Source organism: Enoplosus armatus, chromosome 1, assembly GCF_043641665.1.
Source record: "Enoplosus armatus isolate fEnoArm2 chromosome 1, fEnoArm2.hap1, whole genome shotgun sequence".
Classification (NCBI taxonomy): Eukaryota; Metazoa; Chordata; class Actinopteri; order Centrarchiformes; family Enoplosidae; genus Enoplosus; species Enoplosus armatus.
In genome coordinates this window covers 16,044,033-16,068,076 of record NC_092180.1, presented here as the reverse complement: position 1 = coordinate 16,068,076, position 24,044 = coordinate 16,044,033, and the positions used below count along the sequence as shown (strand labels likewise).

Here is a 24,044-nt window from a genome sequence, read left to right as displayed (position 1 = left end):
ATTAAAACGCAGCATACATCACAGAGGCCGGGGTGGTCACTCAGTAAATTAAAAAGAGCTAAATATCGCATGACAGCAATGCAATACAAAAAGGCACTATATGACAACAGCTCATTGTAATGAATCATCCAACCTCTCAGCCTTTGAAGTGCAATAATTTTCATCTAAGAGCCGCTTTATTGTATTGAGTGGAACCGTCTCCCTCTGCATTGATCAAACCCAGCTATGCACCACCCACACCACCATCTGACAGCGCTGTCACTGTGGCAATTATCTTAGTAGTCACTGTCAGCGTTTCCAGTCAGCTTTATGGCACATGCCTTGAATCCTACTGCTCTATAACAAGAGTCAGTGATAGCTGGATGGATGTGTTTATTCATGGAGTGCAGATGTGAGAGCCTGGGGTGCAATCTGTAAGCTTATTAATCTATTGACTTGTTCATTTTACATATCTGACACTGTCCCCTTCACTAAACCATGTGCTGCTATCAACAACAGGACTGGCTAATATTCAAAGTTGTTAGATGCTGACAGACAAGTTTTCAAACTGACCCCCCTTAAAATGTCTTTACTTCTATGTGCATATAGTCAGGAATGTGTTTGGAAGCCTTAGATTAGAAGTTTTCTTGTCAAAGTAATACATTTTTTTTGGTTAGTTTATAAAAACACTTCACTTGAAGAGACCACATGGCAACTGATTGAAAGAGCTGAGAGATAAAAGATGCGCTGGCAGTTTAAGAAGCAGCCTTCAACTAAAAAAAGAATATCAAAAAAAAAAAAACACACAACAACTTTTCATATTTAATTTCTGACAGTGCTGCTTCTATTCATTTTCCAAGATTTTTCCTCCCTGGTGGCTTTTAGAGGACATTCCCTTCCATTCATAATTGTCAGGGTCAGAAACTGCTTTGTTCTTCCCGCTTGTGTCCTCTCATGCTTGAACAGTTCAATTACTGACTGCTGAAAGGAAGCCACACACGGGCAGTAAATAATTTCTGTCTCACACAAACACTTACACACACACACTCACCTCTGTAACTCCATGCAGAAAGGCTTCTTTGGCGAGTTTGGCAGGTCCATCGACAGTTTTTCCGTCATCCTCTGGGCCCCAGCTGGCGCTGTAGATGTCGATGTGTTGGGGATTCAGACTGAGAGACTTGGCCTCCACCATGTCAGTCACCTCACCGTCCAGCATACGCACACCTGCATCCAGGTTTACACACACACACACACACACACACACACACACACACACACACACACACACACACACACACACACACACACACACACACACACACACACACACACACACACACACACACACACACGATGACAAAACAGAAAGGTTTTCTCAGTGCTTAAATTTTATTTTTCATGATACGTAAAAGGTCATGAAACCAAATACCTAATGAACATAGAACCAAAGTGACACACTGGCATTGCAGGGGAAACAAGCATATATTTTATTCAAATATTCTTAATGCTAAAATGCTGAGAGGAGTAATTTCATTTGCAAAACTAAACCTGGTGTTGTTGTTAGTTGTCAGTGTTAATGTAAATACAGTACAAGTTACATTGGGTATAAATAAAACTCAGCAAATACTGACCTCAATCATTCAATCAAGTTGTTGGGCATCTACATGAACAGTGTTGCATGATACTGATATCTCCCATCTTTGAGTTTGAGCACAGTAGCTTATATTCTGTAGCCACTTTTTACTTCTGATACAAAATGGACATCAGGAATTCCTTAATGTGTGTTGGTACCCTACCTAACCCTAACCCTAACCAGTACTACTCCAGAGGGAGCTGCGTGAAGTCTGATAAATTGCCAGTTGGATCTGAAGACTACAAGTTTGAAAATGAAAAAATATCTGGGAGGTGTGGAGTCAGAGAGAGAAGTGAGGTTACCAGACCCCTGTAGCCCGCTCCTCATCTCTACTTGAGGCCAGCAGCTCGAGGCTACATTAGGGAGGAATAATGTATGGAATTAAAAAAATACTGTATCTTTAGATCGATCGCTCGATTTTCACTCTTTTTTACTTTTTTACTGTCCATTATGAATGCAATAACAATATAGGAGAGTAATGCTTTATCAGTGGAGTCTCTTTCTACCACAAAAAAGGATTACACTGAAACATGCAAAAAGTGCTGCAGGCGATGACAATCTTGCAGAATCTTGTTCCTCTAGTCTGCAGCTCAGTGCTTTAGTTCATAGTGTTGTAGCGCTGTAGTTTTACCCGACAGTGTATTCATGTTCAGCAAGGTTTGACATGTGTAGGGACAAAGCAATGCTGCTGCGGTGTTGTTTGATTTCCATATTTACACACTTGTTTGCAACGCTGTACATTGTCTGTGTGTATTTGTACAGCTCGTGCGGTGTTGCAGCACATGCTGCTGGTGTTCGTTATTTGTGCATCCACTGTGATGCTCTTATGGACCCCACCATGAAAATCAACGCCATCTCTATTGATTTGCTTTGCACTTGAGCTGGTTTTAAAAAAACAAAGCAGAAGTGGAATGAGATCAATTGCATTGTGGGTAAATGGCCGACTAAAGTGTGAAGCAGACTATGGAGACTGAAAATTCAGATAAAAAGATGAAAGAAAGCATTAATTGTCTTCCTCTACATGCCTGGGTGAAATTGGTGCAACTGTCTGAGTGTAAACTGAATCAAACTTATTTTATAAGATGTGAACAACTTTTACGGCAGGCTTCAACTAAGGATTATGTATAAAAGGTATTTAAAGTGATCACTGAGTGTGGTGCTTGTTCTAACCAATTATTTCTGCTTCAAGTTCAGAAGGTTTTCTTGCAACAGAACTCTCTGCGACTCAGCAACGTTCCTCCACAGAAAAGTGGTGAGAAATCAACACCTAAAAAATGAACTAATTTCCTCCTTTGATGCATTGCAGGTCAGGTTACTCCATGCTGCTCTATATGGGTTAAAGTAACCAAGCGCTGGCTCTTTGAAGTCCTCCAAAAGCATCAAACAGGCTCTGAGCTGCTAGTGTTTCCATGGCAGCCTGCACTTCTGTAAGGGCTGAGTGATTTACTGAGGAGACTCACGCATCTCCAGTCCCCATCCAAAATATCCATCTATCCCTGAACCAGAGACCAAGGTTTATAATACATCAAGGTAAAAAAAATTTTTTTGCGTGTATGCAAAATACAGTATTATAAACATCAATGTTAGGAGGGTGAGTTATGAGTCGCTCATTAACCCTCAAATCAAATTTAAAAATTTTAAAAAGTTTAACAATTGCTGGTTCAAAATATGTTATGCGGTATGTCGTCTGGTACATTTTGCCTCTATATGAGAAGATAGGAATAGTTCAACTTCTTGGGCTTTCTTGGCAAGAGTTAGATGAGAAGATCGATATCACTCACGTCTGTACAGTAAATGTGAATCTACAGCCGGTTAGCTTAGCTTAGCATAAAGACTGGAAACAGGAGGAACCTGGCTCTGTCCAAAGGTGGCAAAATCCATCGACAAGCACCTCAAAAGCTCATTTATTTACAGTTATATCTTTATCTTTCTATTTGTTACATTCATACAACAACCAAAGTGTAAAACCAACTAGATGTGGTTTGATACGAAGCTGTAGACTAATATTTAACGGACAGGTATCTATCTTCTCTTCCAACTCTCTGCATGAAAGCCAATAAGCACATTTCCCAAAATGTTGAACTGCTCCTTTAAATATCATCAGTGAGTTGACTGAAACAAACAGCCGCAGTGAGAGTTAGTGAGTAAAACAACACGAAAATTAATATTTCTGACAGTTTGAGGTGTTGACCTTCAGGGATAGCAGCTCTGAAGTAACCTGCTGCTTCATTCAGTGCACTTCTGTTCAGTTCCCCTGAAGGACTTACTTTACCCCAGACAAATGTGAATATTGGAAGATCTAAACCAGCCAATGTGTGTTTGCTGTGAAATATCTCCATGGTAGTTTCAGAGTCTCCTGGCTGAATAATGAGCTACAGTGTGGCAGCAGGTGGCATGGGGGCAAGTGAGGAATCACAGAGGCTTTTGCACTGCTCCCTCTGTACTCTACCTTGCCAATATATTCTCCCTGGCTACCACAATGAATAAGATGGCCCTGCTGCTTTGGATTTTAAATGATAATTTGGGTTCCTGCCTTTTGTTTTGAACCGCGTTGCTGCCAGGAGCTAATGCTGCAGTCTGGTTGGAGACTCTTTCAAGTGAGTTGAACTTTAACGTGTTTGTTGTGTACATCCTTGAAGACATAAATGATGAACTCGCGTGTGCATGACTTTTCCTAGCGAGCTACGTATCACAGCAACAGCAGGGAAAGACCATGTCAGTAGTAGGTTAAATTCAAATCTCCTGTGTGATAACAATGGCTAAAATAACAACATCCTCAATAATGTACACATGGATGCATTAAAAAGGGCATTGTGACTGAAAAGTTTATCTTGAAACATACTTTGTAGAGCTAGCAGAGCCAGGAATGAGGAAAATAAAGATATCTTTCTCTTGTCTTGATTCACAGTTCTTGAGGTATAGTGTAAGAACGGACACAAACATGCTCAAGGATTTTTGTACTTTCTTTGTTTAAGTTCTAGTTTCTTATTCTACTGATGGAAAAGAGCCTTGAGTGTGGAGGAAAGCACATCATGTGTAGGTTTTTCACAACACCGGGCCGCCTCCTGCTCCACCTACATGACCACACACAGCCCACTTGTTGTGTTAGAAAAGCGAATGGCATGTGGTATATTCCCACTTGCCATCTGGAACGATCATAAAGACTAGAGTTACGGCACTATTCTGACGGGGTTCAAACTTTATGAGATACTGAGATAAGCCGAGAGGTAATGAGATTGAACAAGCACTGGGATAAAGGAGCTCCTACAGTTAAAAAGGACTACACATCATTATGCTAACACATCCTCAGCACAGGGACAAGAAATAAGCAATCACAAATACACAAAGCGCATGTGCACACGTAGTAGCAATGTGACCATACCAACAACTGACTTTGGGCTTTAATGTGGGCTTCAATTTTAGAATAATACTGGGAGAAAAAGCTAAAATAAAACATTCTGAAATATTAAAATAAGTTGTTTAAAATGAAAAATGAATACAAAATTTATACAAATCAACCTTGTTGTTTTTTTAATTTCAAGCCACTGAAGCTTCGTTTGAAGAATGGGAACAGAAACTACAAAAACTGTTCCCTCCCTGTAGGCAGAAGCAAAACAACCCATCAGGGTGCAAAATCCTTTTTAGAACAAACAAATTAATATTTCACAATATTTTGCAACTCTCACAAATTTTGTATCTTCTCATAAATGAGCAGATTCTACTGTGTGTTTGTCTGTCTGACACAAACAAATAATCTTAAACTTAAGTGTTAGTTTTATAATATATTTTATATGTATTATATTATGATGTTTTCCGTTAATTGTGGTACTACAGTCAAACACCCGCTGTTTTCATCTGAATCCATATTCATTTGTTATTTGCTTAGTGTATTCACACATTGACATCAGCACTGTGCACTCACTGAAAAAGCGGTTAAGTAACAAGGTAGCACATTACACGTACACGGTAAGTGAGTAAGAAAGTACACACAATCATGTTTTAGTCGGCCATGATCCCTCTCTCTCTTTCTCTCTCTCCATTTCCGGCTCACCCAACATTAGCACTGTAACTACTATTTTCATTATCAATTCATCTGCCATGTAATTTCTCAGTTAATCAATTATTCATCTAGGAAAGCCCATTACAATTTTCCAGAGGTCTTGGTGATGTCTTCAAAATGATTGTTTTGTTCAAAACCCTGAAATATTCAATTTACAATGATAGAAAACACAGAGAAAAGCAGCAAATCCTCACATTTGAGAGAAAGTGGGCAAGCCAGAAAGTGAAAGTAAATGTATTTGATCTTTTGCTTCATTGGAGTTACTTTCTTAGATAGAAATATTGGAGGGTCATACGCAGCAACACTCTGTCTGCCACCACCATTATGTGCATGCAGTGTGTGATGAAATTTCATTGGCCAGAGTGACACAATCAAGTATCAAGCATGCGTTGCTTGAGAACAGCGGGGGCCGACATCACAGCAGGGTGTCAAGGAGGCGCATGCCAAACGTGTATTCTGACTATTCGATTTGATGTGAGCATGTCTGTGACATGGCATCAAATAAAAAAAATCTCAAAGTGGGCGTTTTGCCTTCAACAAACTATTAAGACAGCATTTTCAAGTTTACTCTGAGGCTCCCCTCTAACACCACCAGCACAACCAGATGCCTCTAAATACATCGAGTTAGTTAGTTTATTGGGTACATCTGTACAATCTAATGCAAGCCAGCACAACAGCCCAACAGTAAACCCCATCTTTATGAAGCTTGTTAGGTTTTTGTCAGAGACGGGTTCATTTAACTCTGGTATTTTTTGCGGCAATAGTTACATGTAGGGGTGGTTTTCTACTTGACCCTATATTATGTTTTGTCTACATCAATTTACAGTAGATACTTAAGGGATAGAACATTACTTTTTCAATACTGTTACATGTAAAACCAGTAAACTTACAGTACATTGGCAATCCACATCACAACTGTGGTAATGCTGAGAAACATTCAGCAGCATGCTGTGCCAGGGAAATTGAGTGAAAATAACACTGGCGCTGCAGAACAAGTATTTCAGCTATTCTGGCAGTCAAAAAAGAAAACAGACATGAAACTAAGGTTTTTCCCAGTGAGAATCAAATCAATCATCCACTTGTTTTCATTTGACCGTACCTCCAATCTTGGCATTGTAGGCCACACCGACTCCACAGATCCCATTGTTGGCTACTGCCGCCACCTCTCCTGCACATCGTGTTCCATGCCTGCAGAGGAGGAAGAATGAGAAAGTGAGAGGCATGTTTAAGGAAACTACTTATCCTTGTGAGTATCATTCACCTAATGACACAACCTTTTACTGTATATATACCCACAGGTAGTGTACATGTCTAACAATGGTTGCTTGTGAAAGAATGTGCTCCCTCTTGTAACGTGGTCGAGCTGTAGACAAAACAATCTCATGGAGACAGGTTCTTGGCTTTGATCCCTTTAAACAAATCTGAATTCCCATTTGTCCAAAAGAAAACATTCAGCCAATGAGTGAAGACCAACGTACATCATCTATGACCTTCTAACATTAGTAACCTTGGTATGTCTATGGGGTCTGAATCAAGTTGAGGAAAAAGGGAAATAAGACGCCAGACTACCGTCACACAGGGGAGGAAATTGTGAATTAGATTTGCCATTTTCACAAAGGGTCTTTCATTAAGCAGTAAGATCTAGCTCTGGGCACCGCAGTGTAGAGATCCAAGAAGCCTCTACAGAGGGGCTGTTAATCACATTCCAGTCAGGTGCAATCCCCTGGTCTGCCAGATGGACATGCACTTTTAATGCCCTTCAAACCATGGCGCAATCCCCGCTGGAGTGCAGCCATTCCCAGACAGGAATGCTGGAGCCAGGGCAACACTGTGCCACATCAGGAAACAACAGAAACAGCAGACTTTCACAACTGAAGGAACTATCTACGCCAACAGGCTTCCATTAAGGCACTCTGGGTATCCAGCCAAACCAAAAACACGACAATCAAAACACCACATCAGCAGCAGACATCCTCCCCTGGCACAACAGACTTCGTCTGCTGTCAGGACATGGACGTTTAATGTGAAGGTAGCCTGCCAAAACTGCCAGTTATTAATGAGCATTAAAGAAATGATTAATCACTCAAAACCTGAAGTGTTATTTAAACTGTTCACAATAGAGAGGTCAGAGGTCACAGCAGCAGACTAATTCTCGACTTCTGCTTTAAAGACACCAGTATAATGACAGAAGCGCAAGAGAGCATCTTTGTTGACACAAAAGTCACACACACACACACACACACACACACACACACACACACACACACACACACACACACACACACACACACACACACACACACACACACACACACACACACACACACACCATCTGGGCAATTTCCCAGAGAACTTTATCTTGATATTCCTGGAAGTGCTGGTCTGTTGACGTTGGACTCATATGTCCTGCAGCATCTGTGTTTGTGATGCAGCTGATAAGCAGCAGCTCAGGTGTCTGCGATGGGATGCCGGGCATGCACAGGCCAATACCTCCAGTGTTCAACAGAGCCTTTTCTCAAATCTTCCTCTGACACATTCATTACAGTCACTTACATGGTAGACTGATTCACAGCATACAAATGCTGCTACAGAGGTGAAGCTCTCGGCTTCTGAATCTGATTATGCAAGAACTACTTGCATAATCAGGTTTTAGGGAGAGATTTTCCAGGGAGTGATAACACGGATACAAGAAGACATCCTTTTACTGCTCCCACTCGCTATTCGGGTCAATAAGAGTGTGAAGAGGGGTGAATCGGTGGGTCAAATGCATTTGTGTGAAATTTCCTTGTGAAGGCAGCTTGCTCCCTGCTATTTATCCAACATGACTTACACGAGTCTCTAACATAAAGGCAGGTTCACTCAACTATCGATTTGCTCTGTGTGAATCCAATCAACAATGTTTTGTCCAGAAAATGACAGTCAAGGTCAAGTGGTATTTCATGGTGTGGTTGTTTTTCATAGTTTGGGTGGAAATACGACAGTTTAAACAAAGACATTAGCAGTGGTAGTCTATATGATTATTCAGTTTATTATTAAATAATATGTATTAATAAGTAATACATTTTAGTCCATAACATGTAATAAAACAAGTGGTTGGGGGTGTTTTAACCTATAGTCCAAAACCAAACGATATTCAGTTTAACATCAGAGAAAACCAGGAAACAGGCACATATTAACATTGGAAAAAGCTGGCAACACTGTATTTTTGGCATTTTTGGTTAATTGTGGTCTATTGACTGATTGATTAATTGACTTATCATTTAATCTCTACCTATGATACCCCAGTTTTGTTCCACCAAACTAAAATTGATAGCCAATCAACCTAATCAGCATCCAGATAAAAGGTGCAAAATACTGGAATAATTTAAAATGATGGCATGTACATTTTAAAACAATTTAACAATACATATGGCACTAAAACAGGATCTAAATCCACATGAAGGCAGTCCAGCAGCAGTACAAAATAACTTTCTAAAACATATGCATGATAATTAATTTGGCGCTCTATACAAAATAAAATAAAATGTTGAACCTTTACAAAGACATTATTCATCACAGTAACATCACACGCACACGTACACACACAGCCCTAAGCCATTATAATGCTTCATTAAACTGGTTACTGTTAATTTATAATATTACAAAGGGCACCCATGGTAAAGATCTTAATAATTTATGGCCCAAATTCCCAAATGCAGAATTATACCATAGCTTATTAGAAACACTGAGTCTTGTGAGTTCATCTTTCAACAGGGTGATCAGTCACAAGGAGGTGCCTGAGGGAGCCACCAGTCCTCTGACAGCGAGGGCAAAGCATGACAGGACGTCCTCAATTTGTCTGTATGCACACATTTCTGCTGATCTGAAGTCCTGAAGAGACCGGCGTCACATGAAACCAAACCAGGATTTCAACCACCAGGGTTTAGAAAGGAGACTAAAGAGAAGACAGCTCAGTGCAGAAGACCATCGTATGAAGTGCTCCAACATTGTCTGCAGGAACAAAGAGCTGTCTGTCACTACAAGTATAGCATTGTTCAATCAGCTGTTAACAAGTCACACCGATTAATTATCAGTGCTGTAATATCTGTCTGATAGATTCCCTTACTGGATCATAAAGACATCTTAACTCTAAACTGCACCCACTTCCTAAACAACAACTATTATCCATTCTGATGCTGCAAACTTGAACATTTGAACTATTCAACAACTATCTAAACCTCCGATATCACGGCAGGTTATACTACAAGACATGTTTTAGGATTTATAAGATGAATTTCAGGGTTTTATATGCAATGACCATGTGATAATCTTAAAACAAAAAAAACTTGCTGGACATAAAACTTTTGTAGGCCTGTGTTTTTCTTGTTTTTGTTGTTGGGCTTGTTTTTGGTCCTTTCAGATATGCTTGTTATGAAGAGTTATATAGTATATACACAAATAATTGTTTAAGCTAATTAATATTTATTTTTACATTAATATCACTGTAAAAGTGAAGTTTTATTTATCACATGCATCATTACATTGTCCTCCTAATTAATAAACGTTGCACACGAACATGCAATAAATACTCCACCTGTCTAATTTAGACGAGCTTCCAGCGAACCAAAACAAAACCCAAAGAAGCAACAGTTAATTACTGTGGCTGCCACATTACCAACATAATGCAAACTGTCCATTTTAAGACTAACTGGTACATACCTGTACTGCTTACAGCATCTGTCATGCCTTCACTAATCCTTCTCAACTAAATCTTGATAGAAAAAGTCACTCACTTCTTGGAAAAAGAAAAAGGGGAGGATCTTGTAGAAACTTCAAAACACCTTTTGTATCCGATATATTGTGCAGTAACTTGGGATTCCTGTGTCATACGTAATGGTGATAACAGGAGATTATGGTGAACAAAGAGCTATTTCAGTGAAGTCTTGTTCCGATTACAGTGAGAACGAGCCCCATGGCAGATTCTACACACAGAGACTAACTCAGGTTACAGCAACTACAGTTGGCTGCAGGCCCGAGGGCCAACAACATGATCAGTATTCACACCCACAGCTGGCAGAACCATTATCACTGTGCAAACCCTAAACTGCCTCTCTGGAGACTCGCTAAAGAGACATGCTATTGTCATACAGATGTATCCCAACTGTGTCTGTGGGCATGATGGGAAAAGGGTTCAGCCAAACCTGCACCGGCCAATTGTGCATTATGAAAAGGAAAAAAACGGCACAAAAGCAGCTTTTTGGCTTATTATATTAAGATCTGCCACCAATGCTGCAGGATGTCTTGTGCTGCTGCGTAAACATGCAGCAATCCTCTAAAGGTGCCACGTGTGATGGATAATACTTGACAAGTTCTAAACCTGGCTCCTGCAGTTTGTGATACATACAAATTATGACTAAATGACAAGATGACTAAAAGGACGTGTAACCAAACGAAAAACAAAAAGACTGCACATACATTACATATTGGCTTTCGGTATCAAAATTTGAAACCCAATCACGTTCATATCATAAGGGATTTCAGCAAGACATCCAAGTTGTACATAAACTCCATTGATTAAAGCATAAGCATTTCTGCATATAATGATATATTGTGAAATATGTACTTTTTATGTACATGTCTTTATCTTCACAGTTCCACTTCTCACCCATATTCTGGCACACAACTTCTTTGATTCACTTGCTTTTTTCTCTCTTGCATTAGCTTAATTACTTAAAAAAAATCATTGAGGCTCTCGAGGCCGTGGATAGCACCGTTTGGCGTTCATTAGTCTCGGGGCTGTACTGAACCTCAAAGGTAAATCTGAACAACTGTTTTGTCTCATTCTTAAGTCTGTTAATGGTTCTGCCAGTTTACTAATGAGCTGGCCTTCAGGGCAAAAGGTCTGGCGATGTTTATAGAGCATGGTAAAGAGGGGAATATGAAGAAATGTCTAGAGAGAGATTAATGTAGGGTCTGGTGAAAATTAATCAGCCTGCTGTTTGGAGTACGGTTAAATAGGTCCCTTCATCTATTGCCGTGCATTAAATATTTCTGAATTTACCTGTGCAGTCAGTCTGCACTGCCACCTTGTATTGTAAAGTAAGTTTATCTTGATTTTTCTGCATGTTTATTGCATATGTTGAATAGAGTGATTCTGAAAGCCTAAAAAGACTCCATGACTCCAGAAACTGCCTCCTATCAGGATGGTTTCCAAATGTGCAGAGGAAACCCCTGGAAAGAGAAACATCTAGATCACATGGCGTCTTAGATAAACATGAGGGTGAATGGTCACATTGCTACTGAGCCATCCTCGCTGCGTCCCGTATGCTGGGAAAAGAAAGACAGCTTTATGGAGGTGAACAGAGTTGGGCTTTCTGCAGGGAACAGGCACTTACAGTCTTACACAACCCTTACGCATTTTCATGCCCGCCCACAGGTTGTTTACACATGCATCTGCACCAACCCACTGTAAAGTGAGAGAAACAGACAAACACACACACACAAATATACTCCCTCTCAATTGGTCCTGCCACAAGGAAGACACGGAGGGCTGGGTGGCAAGAGATAAGGGCTGAGGTGAGCGAGGGTTGGAAAGAGGTGCAGCCAAAATGAGGAAACATCAATAGTAAGTGTCTTAGCTGGGCTCTGGGCTCCGGGCCACTGTGAGCCACCAGAAGAGCCTGAGCGTGCCCTGGCATAGATTGTGGATCTGTGGAGCTGCACCGGAGGGATGTTCTCCCACATTCTTCCACAAGAAATTCCACAATTTAGGGTTTTGTTGATGGTGGTGGTGAAATCCATTTTAGGCACTGGCACAGAGTCTTAAAAACAACTCCAATGGGCTGAATTAAAAAGCATATTGTTTGAACTGTTTCCATGTTTATCAAAACTTTTACTGATAACTGTGTGTGTGTGTGTGTGTGTGTGTGTGTGTGTGTGTGGTTCTGCCCCAAAGTAGTGTACTTTATTTTGAGCATGAAAACAATTACACACCTTCTACAATCAGCCTCCACCTCTTTTATGCTCCACAAAGCCTTTAAGAAGCTGATACAGCTTTACAGCATGTTTAGACTGCTCTGTAGCTCTGACTGTATCCCTCTGGCCTTCATATTCATGGTGCCCACTCCAGACCCCTGTCTCACTTGGAGACAGATTTCCATCCATCCGACCTTCCAACTATAATCTTCTCTGCCCATCACCAGTAATCATCGTGAGCCTCGAGATAAAAAAGCCAGTGGCCCACAAACAGCAGATTACAGCAAATCAGAAATTAAAGTCAGACGGGAAGCAGGCTGTGGGAATGAAGGAGGACGAGCAAGGGCCCTCCAGAGCCAAGAGATTTGCTCAGTTTCATTAATGCTGATGAACTTAATTCAATCAATTCTCTGCAAGACATCACTGTGGTGGTAAACAACTCCTAATGCCATCTGCAGAGGCCACTGCAATAAAGCTGTTTTCTTCGCACACTACCTTAATCCTAGTGTAGATTTACTCTACTTACCCGGGCTATAGGAAAACCCGGGTGGTGCCTGTGGGATTTGAGAGGCCAAAACAAATCCATAAACTCTTGGGTTGGGGGCAGGATTCATATTAGGAAGTAATTGCCCATTTTTGGAGAGTAAAAAGCATTAAATGGCAGAAAATGAAAATCTCTTGGACAAAACAAACCCCATAGGCTATGGCCTTTATTTAGTTTTGTCCTTCGATTCAACAGTGGATGAGAAACAGCCATAGACCTGTTTACACGTCAGCTGTCAGCTATAAGATGGCGAGCGGGACAAATTAATGTGTGTAAGTGCAATTTCATCCTGACATGTCCCGTACTCAGTCAGCATTGAGAAAACACCAGTGGGTGGTTCCAGTGCAGGAACAAAAGACAAAAAGAAGTGTGGAAATTAATTGTTCTCCGTGTAGATTTCTACCTGTTGTCATTAAGCTGCGTGTATCGAGGCTGAGGGTCTGGGTCGCTGTCGTTCACGTCATAGCTGGCATCCGGGTCCTTAGAAAAGACAGAAAAGATAGATAAACTGTTAAAAATCTGCTAAATTTAAAACCTCAAAATCTGTCTACACAGAGATGATTCTTAAAATCCATCAGCCGCTCAGTTTCAGCACCAGGACGACACTATATTTAATTCAAAATCTGCTCTATTTATTCAGTTCTTATCTTCATTCTGTTTGCTGCTGCAGTACCGCAGCTTCTCCATGGAAAACATAATGTTTCAGCTCATTTAGGAGTTATACTCACATAGTTCTGCATCAGGTCAGGATGGTTCTTCTCTATTCCATCGTCCAGGATCGACACCACCACCCCTTTACCTGTGTAGCCCAACTGCCACGCAGCTTTGGCATTCAAGTCACGGTGGTTGCTGTTGTACTGAGGATGGAGAAAGCAAATATCTTAGGTGTCTCTCAGATAATTAGATTCCATCTGAGTGCTGACAAGAGTGTGTTTTTAACTAAATCTGGAAAGGCTTACTACAAAAAAGAAAAAGAAAATAATTTAAGACGTTTAGATGAAGACTGAGCTTTTGACCGAAGCATCCTGCTTACTGAATTTCAGTCATTCTTCCTCAGTGAAAAGCTAAAGTTTCTGAACGAGGGGAAGGTAGTATCGCAAGGTTCCGAGGAGTATCTCTATTCTGAAAGCATTGGTGCTATGGCTGCATTTATTGCATTTATTATTAATGCCAAGCAAAGCACCAGTGAACTGGACGATGGCACACAGTAATGATTCTGTATGCTTTTTGATATGCTTTTGACATTCAACTTGACCTTTGGTCTTTCATCTAGTTCAAATCTCTTCTTATTAAAAGAGTACTGTAGGCCTTGTTGGATGATATACTTTCCCCAGAAATAACTGCGATAAACAATATAATTTGCCACTTTGCGTTGCCACTGTTTTTAAACAAAGTCAACATACTGGCTTGTTCGTGTTAATGGGCTCTCCTCTCTCATTTGGCTCATTAGGCGCTGTGAAAAAAATGCTTAAAAAGTCTTATAGGAAAGTCTGGTAGGGAAAACCTTGTTGTTGATTCTGGTATCATGTTGCCTAAAATGTTGGTGACATTCTTATATAAACATAATGGGCAATATCTAGGTCAGCAAAAATCCATGTCCATATATCGTACGATAAGTCGATAAAGTAATTATCGTGTACTGTCCGTTAAATATAATCTGTCTGATGTACCGTTTGCCACATTTTCCTCTTGGATTTCAGACCCTTGTAAGTGTAGTCAGGATGAGGTTTGTTCAACCTTGTAACGTCTTTGGCACTTAAACCATCAAGAAGAAAATCAATTAAAGCTGAAAGTTGTGATCTGCAGTTCAGATTGAAAAAGGCCCTTTGTGGCTGACACGCTGAGTGTATAATAAATCTGAGAGAGGCATGTGCAAGGTTTCCTTTTGAATATTGCTCATCAAGTAAGTCCTTTTCCTTCTCCCTTAATGTCAGCATCCCTTCTGCACACTGGCATCTTGAGCATATGAACAGCTTGAGATCTTTGCTTTGAGGCTGGCCAGTGATTTATCAGTGGGGGAAAAAAACCCTGCCACATCATTTAGATAAATATCAGAACAATATTAAATATTCATTGTAACAGCAGATGCTGACCATTAGCATCTGTCCACCAAGGACACCCTGCCAACAGACCCACCCACACTCTCCTCTGGCCAGCCAGGTTCAGTCTTTAATGAGGCACAGACTTATTTACAGCCGGGAGAGAGAGGCAGCACATCCCTGCAACCTGACAACCTTTGCTACATCTTTGCACTTCTGAACATATATTACCACAACTACTTACTAAAATGCACATAATGTATTTCTATAATGAGAGAAAAATATGTAGGTAGAAATGTAGATATTTGGACAGTATATGACCCGTTTACAATCAACAGCTCCATCTTGAAAAATGACCAGAACTACGAATGGAGCCAAAACCATCTGAAGCTCTAATGCAGAGTTTAGAAGTTCAGGGTAAACTGGGCAAATTAGCATTTTCTTCTGGCATTTTAATGCATTTTTTCTCTCCACAGAGTTGTTCTTAAACACCATTAAGATCAGACTCAGAGCTGCTGGCCATCAAAAGCTTTTTTTTTAGCCACGCTAACAGCGTGGCACCAGGGATGTTAGTCAGGCAGTCGGTTTCAGATTGCCATTAAATTTGTTCCTGGTACCCAAAGGATGCATCCTGATGACTTTGGTAATCCTCTTACTTTTCATCCGGCCCCACGAACACTTTAAAATATCCACTTGTCCAACACTTCAGTTTGTGATACAATAACTCTAAAACAAATTACCTAATTACCCATCAGCTTCAGATTAATGTTAACCTAACGTGTTAAACGGTGGTTTGTTAACAATTTTTGGTTGTCTTTCTGACATGGTGACATTTATATTCTGCTCAAAACTCAGCTGATCCCAATAATGGAAATGAGATTTACAACCTCATGGGGTGCCTGCAGACTTAGAAATTGAAATCAACTTTTATTTTCATGTTTTCAATCATGAAAGGTTCAGCACTGCTTTAAAAGTCACCACAGAATGCATCATATTCATACATAGTAGCACAGTAGCGTTAGTAAAACATGTTCACAGTTTCCTATCATAAAACATCAATTTGTCATTTCTTTGTCTGATATTATAGGAAAATGTGCCAACAAAGATACTAGAGCTGCAACGATTAGTCGATTAATCAATTACTTGATCAAAAGAAATTTTATCTATCTATCTATCTATTTTGACAATAGATTAAACATTTCAGTAAATTTTCAAACATAAACTTTCATTTTCAAACATTTGCTAGTTTCAGCTTCTTAAATATGATGATTTGCTGCCTTTTATGTATATACAGTTAGTGAAACATCTGTGGGTTTTGGATTATTGGTTGGAAAAAATGAATTTAAAAACATCTTCAGGCTCTGGGAAATTGTGATGGGTCTTTTTTGACATTTTTCATTTCAAAGGATCAATCAAGAAAATAACTGGCAGATTAATCGATAAAAAAAACATCATTAGTTGCAGCCCTAAAAGATAGTAAAAATGCTATAAAATTGTGCACAAAACTTTGCCTTATCCATTTGTATCACACACAGGTTTTACTATCAGTGAAATACTAATAACTGCTGTGAACGTATGGCAGAATCTATTACATCTAGTCACAGTGAATCAACCAGGCAGCAGCCTTTAATCTACTCATTTGCCTTTCAAGGTGCCACTAACTACTCCACCACACTGGGGAACTCAGCCTGCCTCTGTCAAAGCACAGACATTTTGAACAACTGGTGATGCAAGTCTGTTTTGCATCGCCATGAATCTTCTTCTTCCGCCTGAAGCATCCTCGCAGTAATTGAAGGAAGAGTGGAACTGAACAGAAAATCTCAGGGGTTGTTACTGCTGCTTTTAACAGGCCGAGGTATCTGTGACATTCTTCAAGTCAAAACGTGAAAATCAATCAACTGAAAACAAGAGCGCTTCAAGGTGAATCACCTCTGTCTCTCTCTGCTTTCCCTCTATATTGCTGTGCCATATATGGTCTAAAGTAAACCATCAATTTTACAAGAGCAAGCAATCCATAATTCAAAGGCTGTCTATTTACAAATGCTATTGTTCAAGCTGAATCTTTTAGAGGAAGTCACTCAGACTTTCGCTCCTTGTTTTGCAAACAAGACACACCACAGCATTTCAAACAAAGCCGGCATACTGGATTCATACAGGCTCGTCTTTTGACTCGAGGGAAACATCACAGCTTCAAATTTAATTACATGTATTGACTTTGGTTGGATAAAAAGCTGAACCAGTGTGCAATGCTGAATTGTGTCCTGCAGACGCACACAAAACACACACATATCCTTTAGTCTTATGAAGTTTCTGTTCAGCAGTGTTCGTACTCACCAGGTACCACTGGTCTCTGAACTTGGGGTCAATAGGATCTACATAGACATCCCTCTTTTTCCTCCGTTTCGACACCTGTTGCTCAGCCCAAGTCACCTGAACAAGAAGGACACAAACACAGAAATACACATGTATAGATTAGCAATGCAAACTAAAAGTTGAGGTGATGCTCAGCAAGGGAAAATACAACAGCTGCAAATGGTACTGCTCATTGTCATATAAAAAAAGAAGAAACAGAACAAGAAATAATCATGTGCTGGACATGAGGGTCGCCATGTCAAATGAATTAATAGAGATCCAAATTCTCAGCGGCTGACAGCAGACAGAGCGAGATTAGAGGCACAGGGGTATCGTGGACTACTCACTAATGAGACTTGCTGATGAACTCCAGAGCCCGAGACTAATTAGAATTTCTGGATTGGAGTGTAAAATGGGATTCACCAGGATCTGTATTATGCTCATAGTTACGCCTAAACATGTATGCAGACCAACAACATACACAGGGAGGTACAAATTCAGTACAAGTCTAACATCACAGCAGCAACCCAGTCTGCGTGCAAGCTCCTGCAGAAAGTGTTGACAGAAGCAGTATGCATACAGTGAGAATAAGTCTGCATCCCGCTCCCTCTGCAGAATTGAGCTCGCTGCACAGCAAAACGCCTGGGTAGACGAGAACAGGAAAAAAAAACATGTCAGGGAAGGAAGACAGAGAACTGCCTGCCGCAAGGACGGAGCACCTGATGTGAAGGACAACTAAATCACAGCACACCTCTCTCTCTCTCTCTCTCTCTCTGTCTGTCTTTCCGCCTCTGCAGATCACTGAAGACACAAGAGAAAAAGAGGAAAGAAGTAATGAAGGTCACATTAGCTGCTGCACTGAAGCAATGCCAATTCAACACTACCATAATATTAACGCCATAATGGAATAATTTCACTTCAAGGAGCAGAGGGGTTTGTATGAGGGTTCGTGCAAGTGTTGTTCCCTTAATCAGTCTGAGTGGAGGGAAACGTTTCCACCAGGATTCATCCAATTCTTACTGGGAAGATGACGTTGGCCCTGTGAGGTACAGCTGTGGCAGTTTATGCAGAAAAGTGGGTGACAGCTTTGAACATGTGCACTTAGGGAGTGATACAATCATGGGCCCTGGCGCACAAAGTCAAAGAGCTACTGCTGACGAACAGATGGGAAGTGTCGCCAAACGTTTTCAGTTAAAAGTTGCTTCATCCAACATTCAACTGGCCAATATGCATGTGCGTTCCGTGCTTCAGTGAGAGGAAATAACTAGTCATCTGTCTGTATTTGTACTCCATAGATCATCAAAAGGGAGATAAACAAAGCAAAGTAGCCAACCATTTTCACACCATTGGGAATCTGACAGTCTCCTAACTGTATACGCTCAGAATATAAATTGAGAATGGGTCTAAAAAAAATAGTAAACTGGCTCTATAAACTTTTCCTTTGTGCTGTTGTTGTCAGCCTGTGGACTTTTGGAAGAAGAAATGAAATCTTATCTACCACATTCAAAAAAGAAATGCCTGTGTCCTACTGCCTCTGTGTTTTATTCTGGTAAATTCTCTTGCAGACAACAATGAGAAGATAAACGAAGGTGGCACGTCATGTCGCAGAAAAATGTGCGACTGCTCAGAAACCGCTATGACCGTACTGTATATATCTGCCACTCTTATTATAATGCAATGACATATTCCATTTCTTAAACTATGTGATGTGCAACCATATCAGCGGCTCAAAGTTATCTTTACTGAAATCAATGAATATGGATCTTATCCATATCACATTTTTTAGAGGGAGAGATTCACATCCTACGTGACATTATTACTTCATCTAATTAGTTTGAGACAGGGTGGGTTTGGAGACAGAGAGGCAGTTGTTGACGCTCTTCTCTCAGTCAGGCTTTAATATCGGCTTTCTGTTTTAAAGAAAATGGCAGTATTGACTGGAAGGGATCTCTACTGCCTAAGCGACAAAAACTCAGGAATAAAATTCAACTTCTTTACATGTGTCCGTGGGATCCTCAGTCAGATAGAAAGAAGACATTTTCTCTTGTGTCATGAGGTGGTGTGTGATTTCCCCTCTTGCATTTCCTCATCTGCTTTTCAATCACACAAATCCTGTATGAAACGTGTCTGGTTTTCACACATACGTAGGGTAGGTCTCTGTGATGGAAAATGTACATGCTGACTCTGTTCAAACATGGCAGGATACTTAAGATAGAAGACGCAATGTTTGCGCAATATTTTTTATCTGGGGCAACACAGGAAGTTATGTATAATGTACCAGACAACGGACTGAAGCTTGCATCAAATCTGCTCCTTAAACAATCTCATCATCACTGTGGAGCATGGTGTACATTTTAATTCCCTTGGTATTGTTTTGCACAGAACTTTGTAATCTTATGCATGCCTTTCCTGACAACATGACAGCTTCTATTCACACTTGAGCGGTGTAGGAAATGTCACAGAAATGGTACTAGGTCTAACTAGACAGACGACAACGACTCTTACATTGTAGCCAGTCATCTTAGTGTCACACACAGTTCTTGGAAATGTCCATCAAAACCCAGCAAAGGCATGATTTTGCTTCAGTGCCATTCATAAGAAAATGAAGGCACATATTACTGGCTTGGGTGTGTGCACAAACTATTCAGACAATGGGGACGTGGAATCAGTCAACCCTGAGGAAAATAACTTCCTGAAAGCTGTACACTAGTACAGTAATTACCTTCATTTTAGTACTTCACAGTTTAATTTGTGGGAAGAAATGCATCATTTCAGTACACAAACTACTTCAAATGAATCATTAAGCACATGGATCGATTGTAAGTTTTATGTAGAGTTACAGGAGTATATCTCCCTGATAGCACCCTTACATTACCTACCAATCATTTTTAATATAGTACACCATGACTATTCTGCAAAATGAACAATGTTTTTTTCAATATTAAACTGAACTTAGAAGTGATTTCAACAAAATGTTCTCTTCCCTCTCAATATTCAGAGTAAACAGGGACAAGAAACAACAGAAGTCATACTTTTCAGCGCCAAACTCATAATTCATACTGAACAGATTTCCTACTTTTGGCAGGAGAGCAACAACAAACATTTCCACTTTCTATTTTGCAATTTTCATGTGAAGAGCCTTTTGAAAGTTCTCTAATAGTCTGTGACAGAACACAGAGCCTAGAAGTTGACAAACAGCATTTTCATTATAAATGAGCTTTGAAAATGGAAAACGGCATCTATCTCGTGCGTCCAGACCGATCCAATGCAGAACTAATGTTCTCAAACAGACTGCTCAGTGCATGTTTAGGTGGAGAGTCCTACCCGCCCAATAAATAGATTCCCCACCCGACTCATTTTGCCCACCCACTGCTTTGTCCTCCTTCATTATACAAACATAGCATGCGGCCAAATGGAAACCACAAATAAAGCATCATTACCATAAAGGAACATAATACCAATTATATTACAGGTCAGTATGTCATTTATATTTATGCTAAAGATCTTTTATGTTACAGCTGCTACTATTCTTGCCAGTCATAAAAAGCCTTGGCAATAAAAGCCTCGACCACAGTCAAACAAATGATACTTAAATGGTTAAGATCAATGTTTCATTGCTTTCCCATGTCTATCCTCTATTTTTCAACTAAACTAAACAAAAGTGGCCACAAAAACAACAGAAAGCAACAACAGAATAAAAAACAGAGGACAGTAGAAGGCGTGGAGGTAGCAGATAGACCCGAGCTTTAAATCTTCAATAGACCCTATTAACAGGGTTCTGTTAGCCAGTCTATGAGATCTGGCAGAGGTCCAGGTGCTTTTGTCAGTAATTAGACACTCTTCAAAGAGAGTTTGAGCCTGAGCCTTTTGTTCGGGCTTCATCTCGACCAGTTTAAAAAGCTGCGGGGACAGTCTCTGTAGGATTTAAAACCCTCCTATTAGGAATATTTTTGAAATGTTTTCCCCCTTTCAGAAAAACTGTGCAGCTGATGTAAATGTGAATCACATTTGCAATGATCTGCTAGTTTGTAAAAGCCTTGATCAGGATAAGAATTGCAGCACAGTTACAGAAATGTATCGATGTTTAGATGCAAGAGAGTCCATACATAAAAACCGAGCGGTATTTAGTAAAAATTGCAAGCGATTGCAGCATTTGTAAAGTTCCCTTGATTAAACAAATTATTTATTTGCTTTGATTAAAGCAAATAAATAAAAACTAAATCTTGTAATTCCTGTAGGAACTGACAAGCTGACCTGACCGCTCCTGAACAGTTTTCACTTTCTCTGACGTGCTGTGGGAAAAAAGGAATTCAACAACAGGAAATGGTGCCACGGTGTTAAAGGAAATCCCAAAGTGGGTGGTGGACGCAAACAAACCCAGCAGAGGTTCCTCTATTCCCAGTGTGCACCTGTACTGTGTCTCTGCACGGCATGATATCATGGCCAGAGGTACCTTGAGGCAGGTTTCATTCACTTATTTATAGTTTTGGCGTATATGATGCTTCTGCAGTTGCTCTATTATAGATTTATATGGAGGTTTATCTAAATCACTATAATTGTCCTTGAAATTCTCTATTTACTGAAATAGCTGGATGCAATTTAGATGCAAACCTGTTCATATAACAGAAAGGAGAAGAGACAGTCTTATGAGAAGGCAGAAAAATGGAAGGAAACAAAGGACGACTCAGCAACAGAGTAGAGGAGCCTAAGCTGGATCTGCTGGATCGGTATTGGAGTCAATTGATCACTATTAGCTATACAAAGCCCGAGCCATTTCATGTTCATTGTTCATTGTAACCCGTTGTGCTCTGGGTACGCCATCTGTCAAAAGTGCCCTACTGTTAAAACATCTAAATGTTCTCCTGATTGCACAACGTCGTCAGCCAGTGAACCATGGAGGAGCACAAACAAATAAGTAGCAGCCAGCAGTTCCAATTAATAGCTTTCACATTGACAGCGAGTGACAGCGAGCGTTGCAAGGTATGCTGCTCTGAGTTTTTTTAAAAAGTGACTGTTTTGTCTTTGTTTCAGCAACATTGTGCAGCTACACAGCTGTTCTCAAGTGCTGCTGTCAACTGAAACTGACACTTTACTGCAGATGATGAGAGGCAATAGACTAACTCCCCAGATCCACAGATATTACACTAAATATTATGGAAACCACTGAAGTAAAGCTGTGATATGGCGGTTCGATCCCCAGCTACTCCTGTCCACCCCTCGAAGGGTCCTTGGGCAAGACACTAAACCACAAATTGCTCCTGATGGCCACCACCTTGCATGGTAGCTTGCTACTATTGGTGTGTGTGTGAATGGGCGAATGAGAGGCTAATTGTGAAGCTGTATAAATGCAATCCTTTTAAGATTTTAAAACCAAGTAAAAGATCCAAACATTTTCTTGCTTAAGCTTCTCAAATGTGAAAATGCTTTTCCTTGTCTTTACATCATAGTAAATTAAATATTTTGGGGGTATGATGGGTATCTTTAAACTTCTTTCTGACGTTATATGTCAAACGATTAAACAATGAAATAATCTAATCTAATAAGTCTAATAGTTAAAATATATTTCTTTACTTTAAAAAAACATTTTTATATTTCTGATATTTTTGCTTAGCACTCCAGACGCCATTGCTTCAGGTGCATTTACTTAGCTGCTGTGAGCTAAGGTCATCTGGCCCGTCAAACTACCCTATTGGTTGTTAAGGTTTGTTATATTTTGTCAGTATTTTCAATTTATCGGATTCTTTAAAAAGTCGTCTACTCATACATCCTCTGTCTCAGCTGCACACTCCCTTGTATTCCCATAGCTGCGAATATTAATTTCACACTTTTCCCTTTGTCCTTCCTGATGGGGTAAGGGAAAGACTCATTTTCAAACCAACCTCAAACTCTCCCGATGAAAATACAGAAATATGAAATTACAGATCAGTCGAGGAGGAGGAACTAGTTTCACAGAAAGGAGTATACGTATATGTGGAGCGTCCGCAGGGAAGCACCAGCTCACCTTTGAGCACTCAGGTGACAGGAAAACAGGCAGTGTGAACGTTTGTGGCTCGCCTGAGACAGCCATTAAAAAAAGAAGGTGACAAATGAGGGCTAAGGGTTTGGTTCTTTGCCCTGTGGCTGTTTCTCTTTGTTGCTGCTGTGCTTCTCATCTTGTACTACACACAGTAGCCATTTAGTGGACGGACTGACGGAATAATTAACCTCAAATCATCAATCATAACAGCTTTCTGAGATTTTAATTGATGAATCAATCCCATATAATGTTACAATAAAAAAGATCAAGTTTGATATTTTATCGTGTCAAAAACACCACTCTAAATAGTAATGGGTGAATACATGGCTATAATAGTGAACATTATTTTCATGAATTAAGACAATGATGTTTAGGTAATTGGTTTAAGGATAACATATGGACTCACAGTTTCTTAATAATGAAAAGTTTTTCAAAGCCCTGTAGTACGACATCATCTGTAGGGAGGA

General features: G+C 40.1%; 1 protein-coding gene across 1 annotated transcript in view; it reads right to left on the bottom strand.

Annotated features, from left to right (window-relative positions):
- Window positions 1–24,044, bottom strand: part of furina (furin (paired basic amino acid cleaving enzyme) a) — a 73,751-nt gene that overhangs the window by 11,964 nt on the left and 37,743 nt on the right. The window contains exons 4-8 of the mRNA XM_070903862.1: window positions 17,544–17,639; window positions 13,899–14,027; window positions 13,574–13,650; window positions 6,772–6,860; window positions 1,031–1,203 (exon numbers count right to left, since the gene is read on the bottom strand). Coding sequence (XP_070759963.1) covers window positions 1,031–1,203; window positions 6,772–6,860; window positions 13,574–13,650; window positions 13,899–14,027; window positions 17,544–17,639 — 564 coding nt within the window. The remainder of the gene's footprint in view (window positions 1–1,030; window positions 1,204–6,771; window positions 6,861–13,573; window positions 13,651–13,898; window positions 14,028–17,543; window positions 17,640–24,044) is intronic.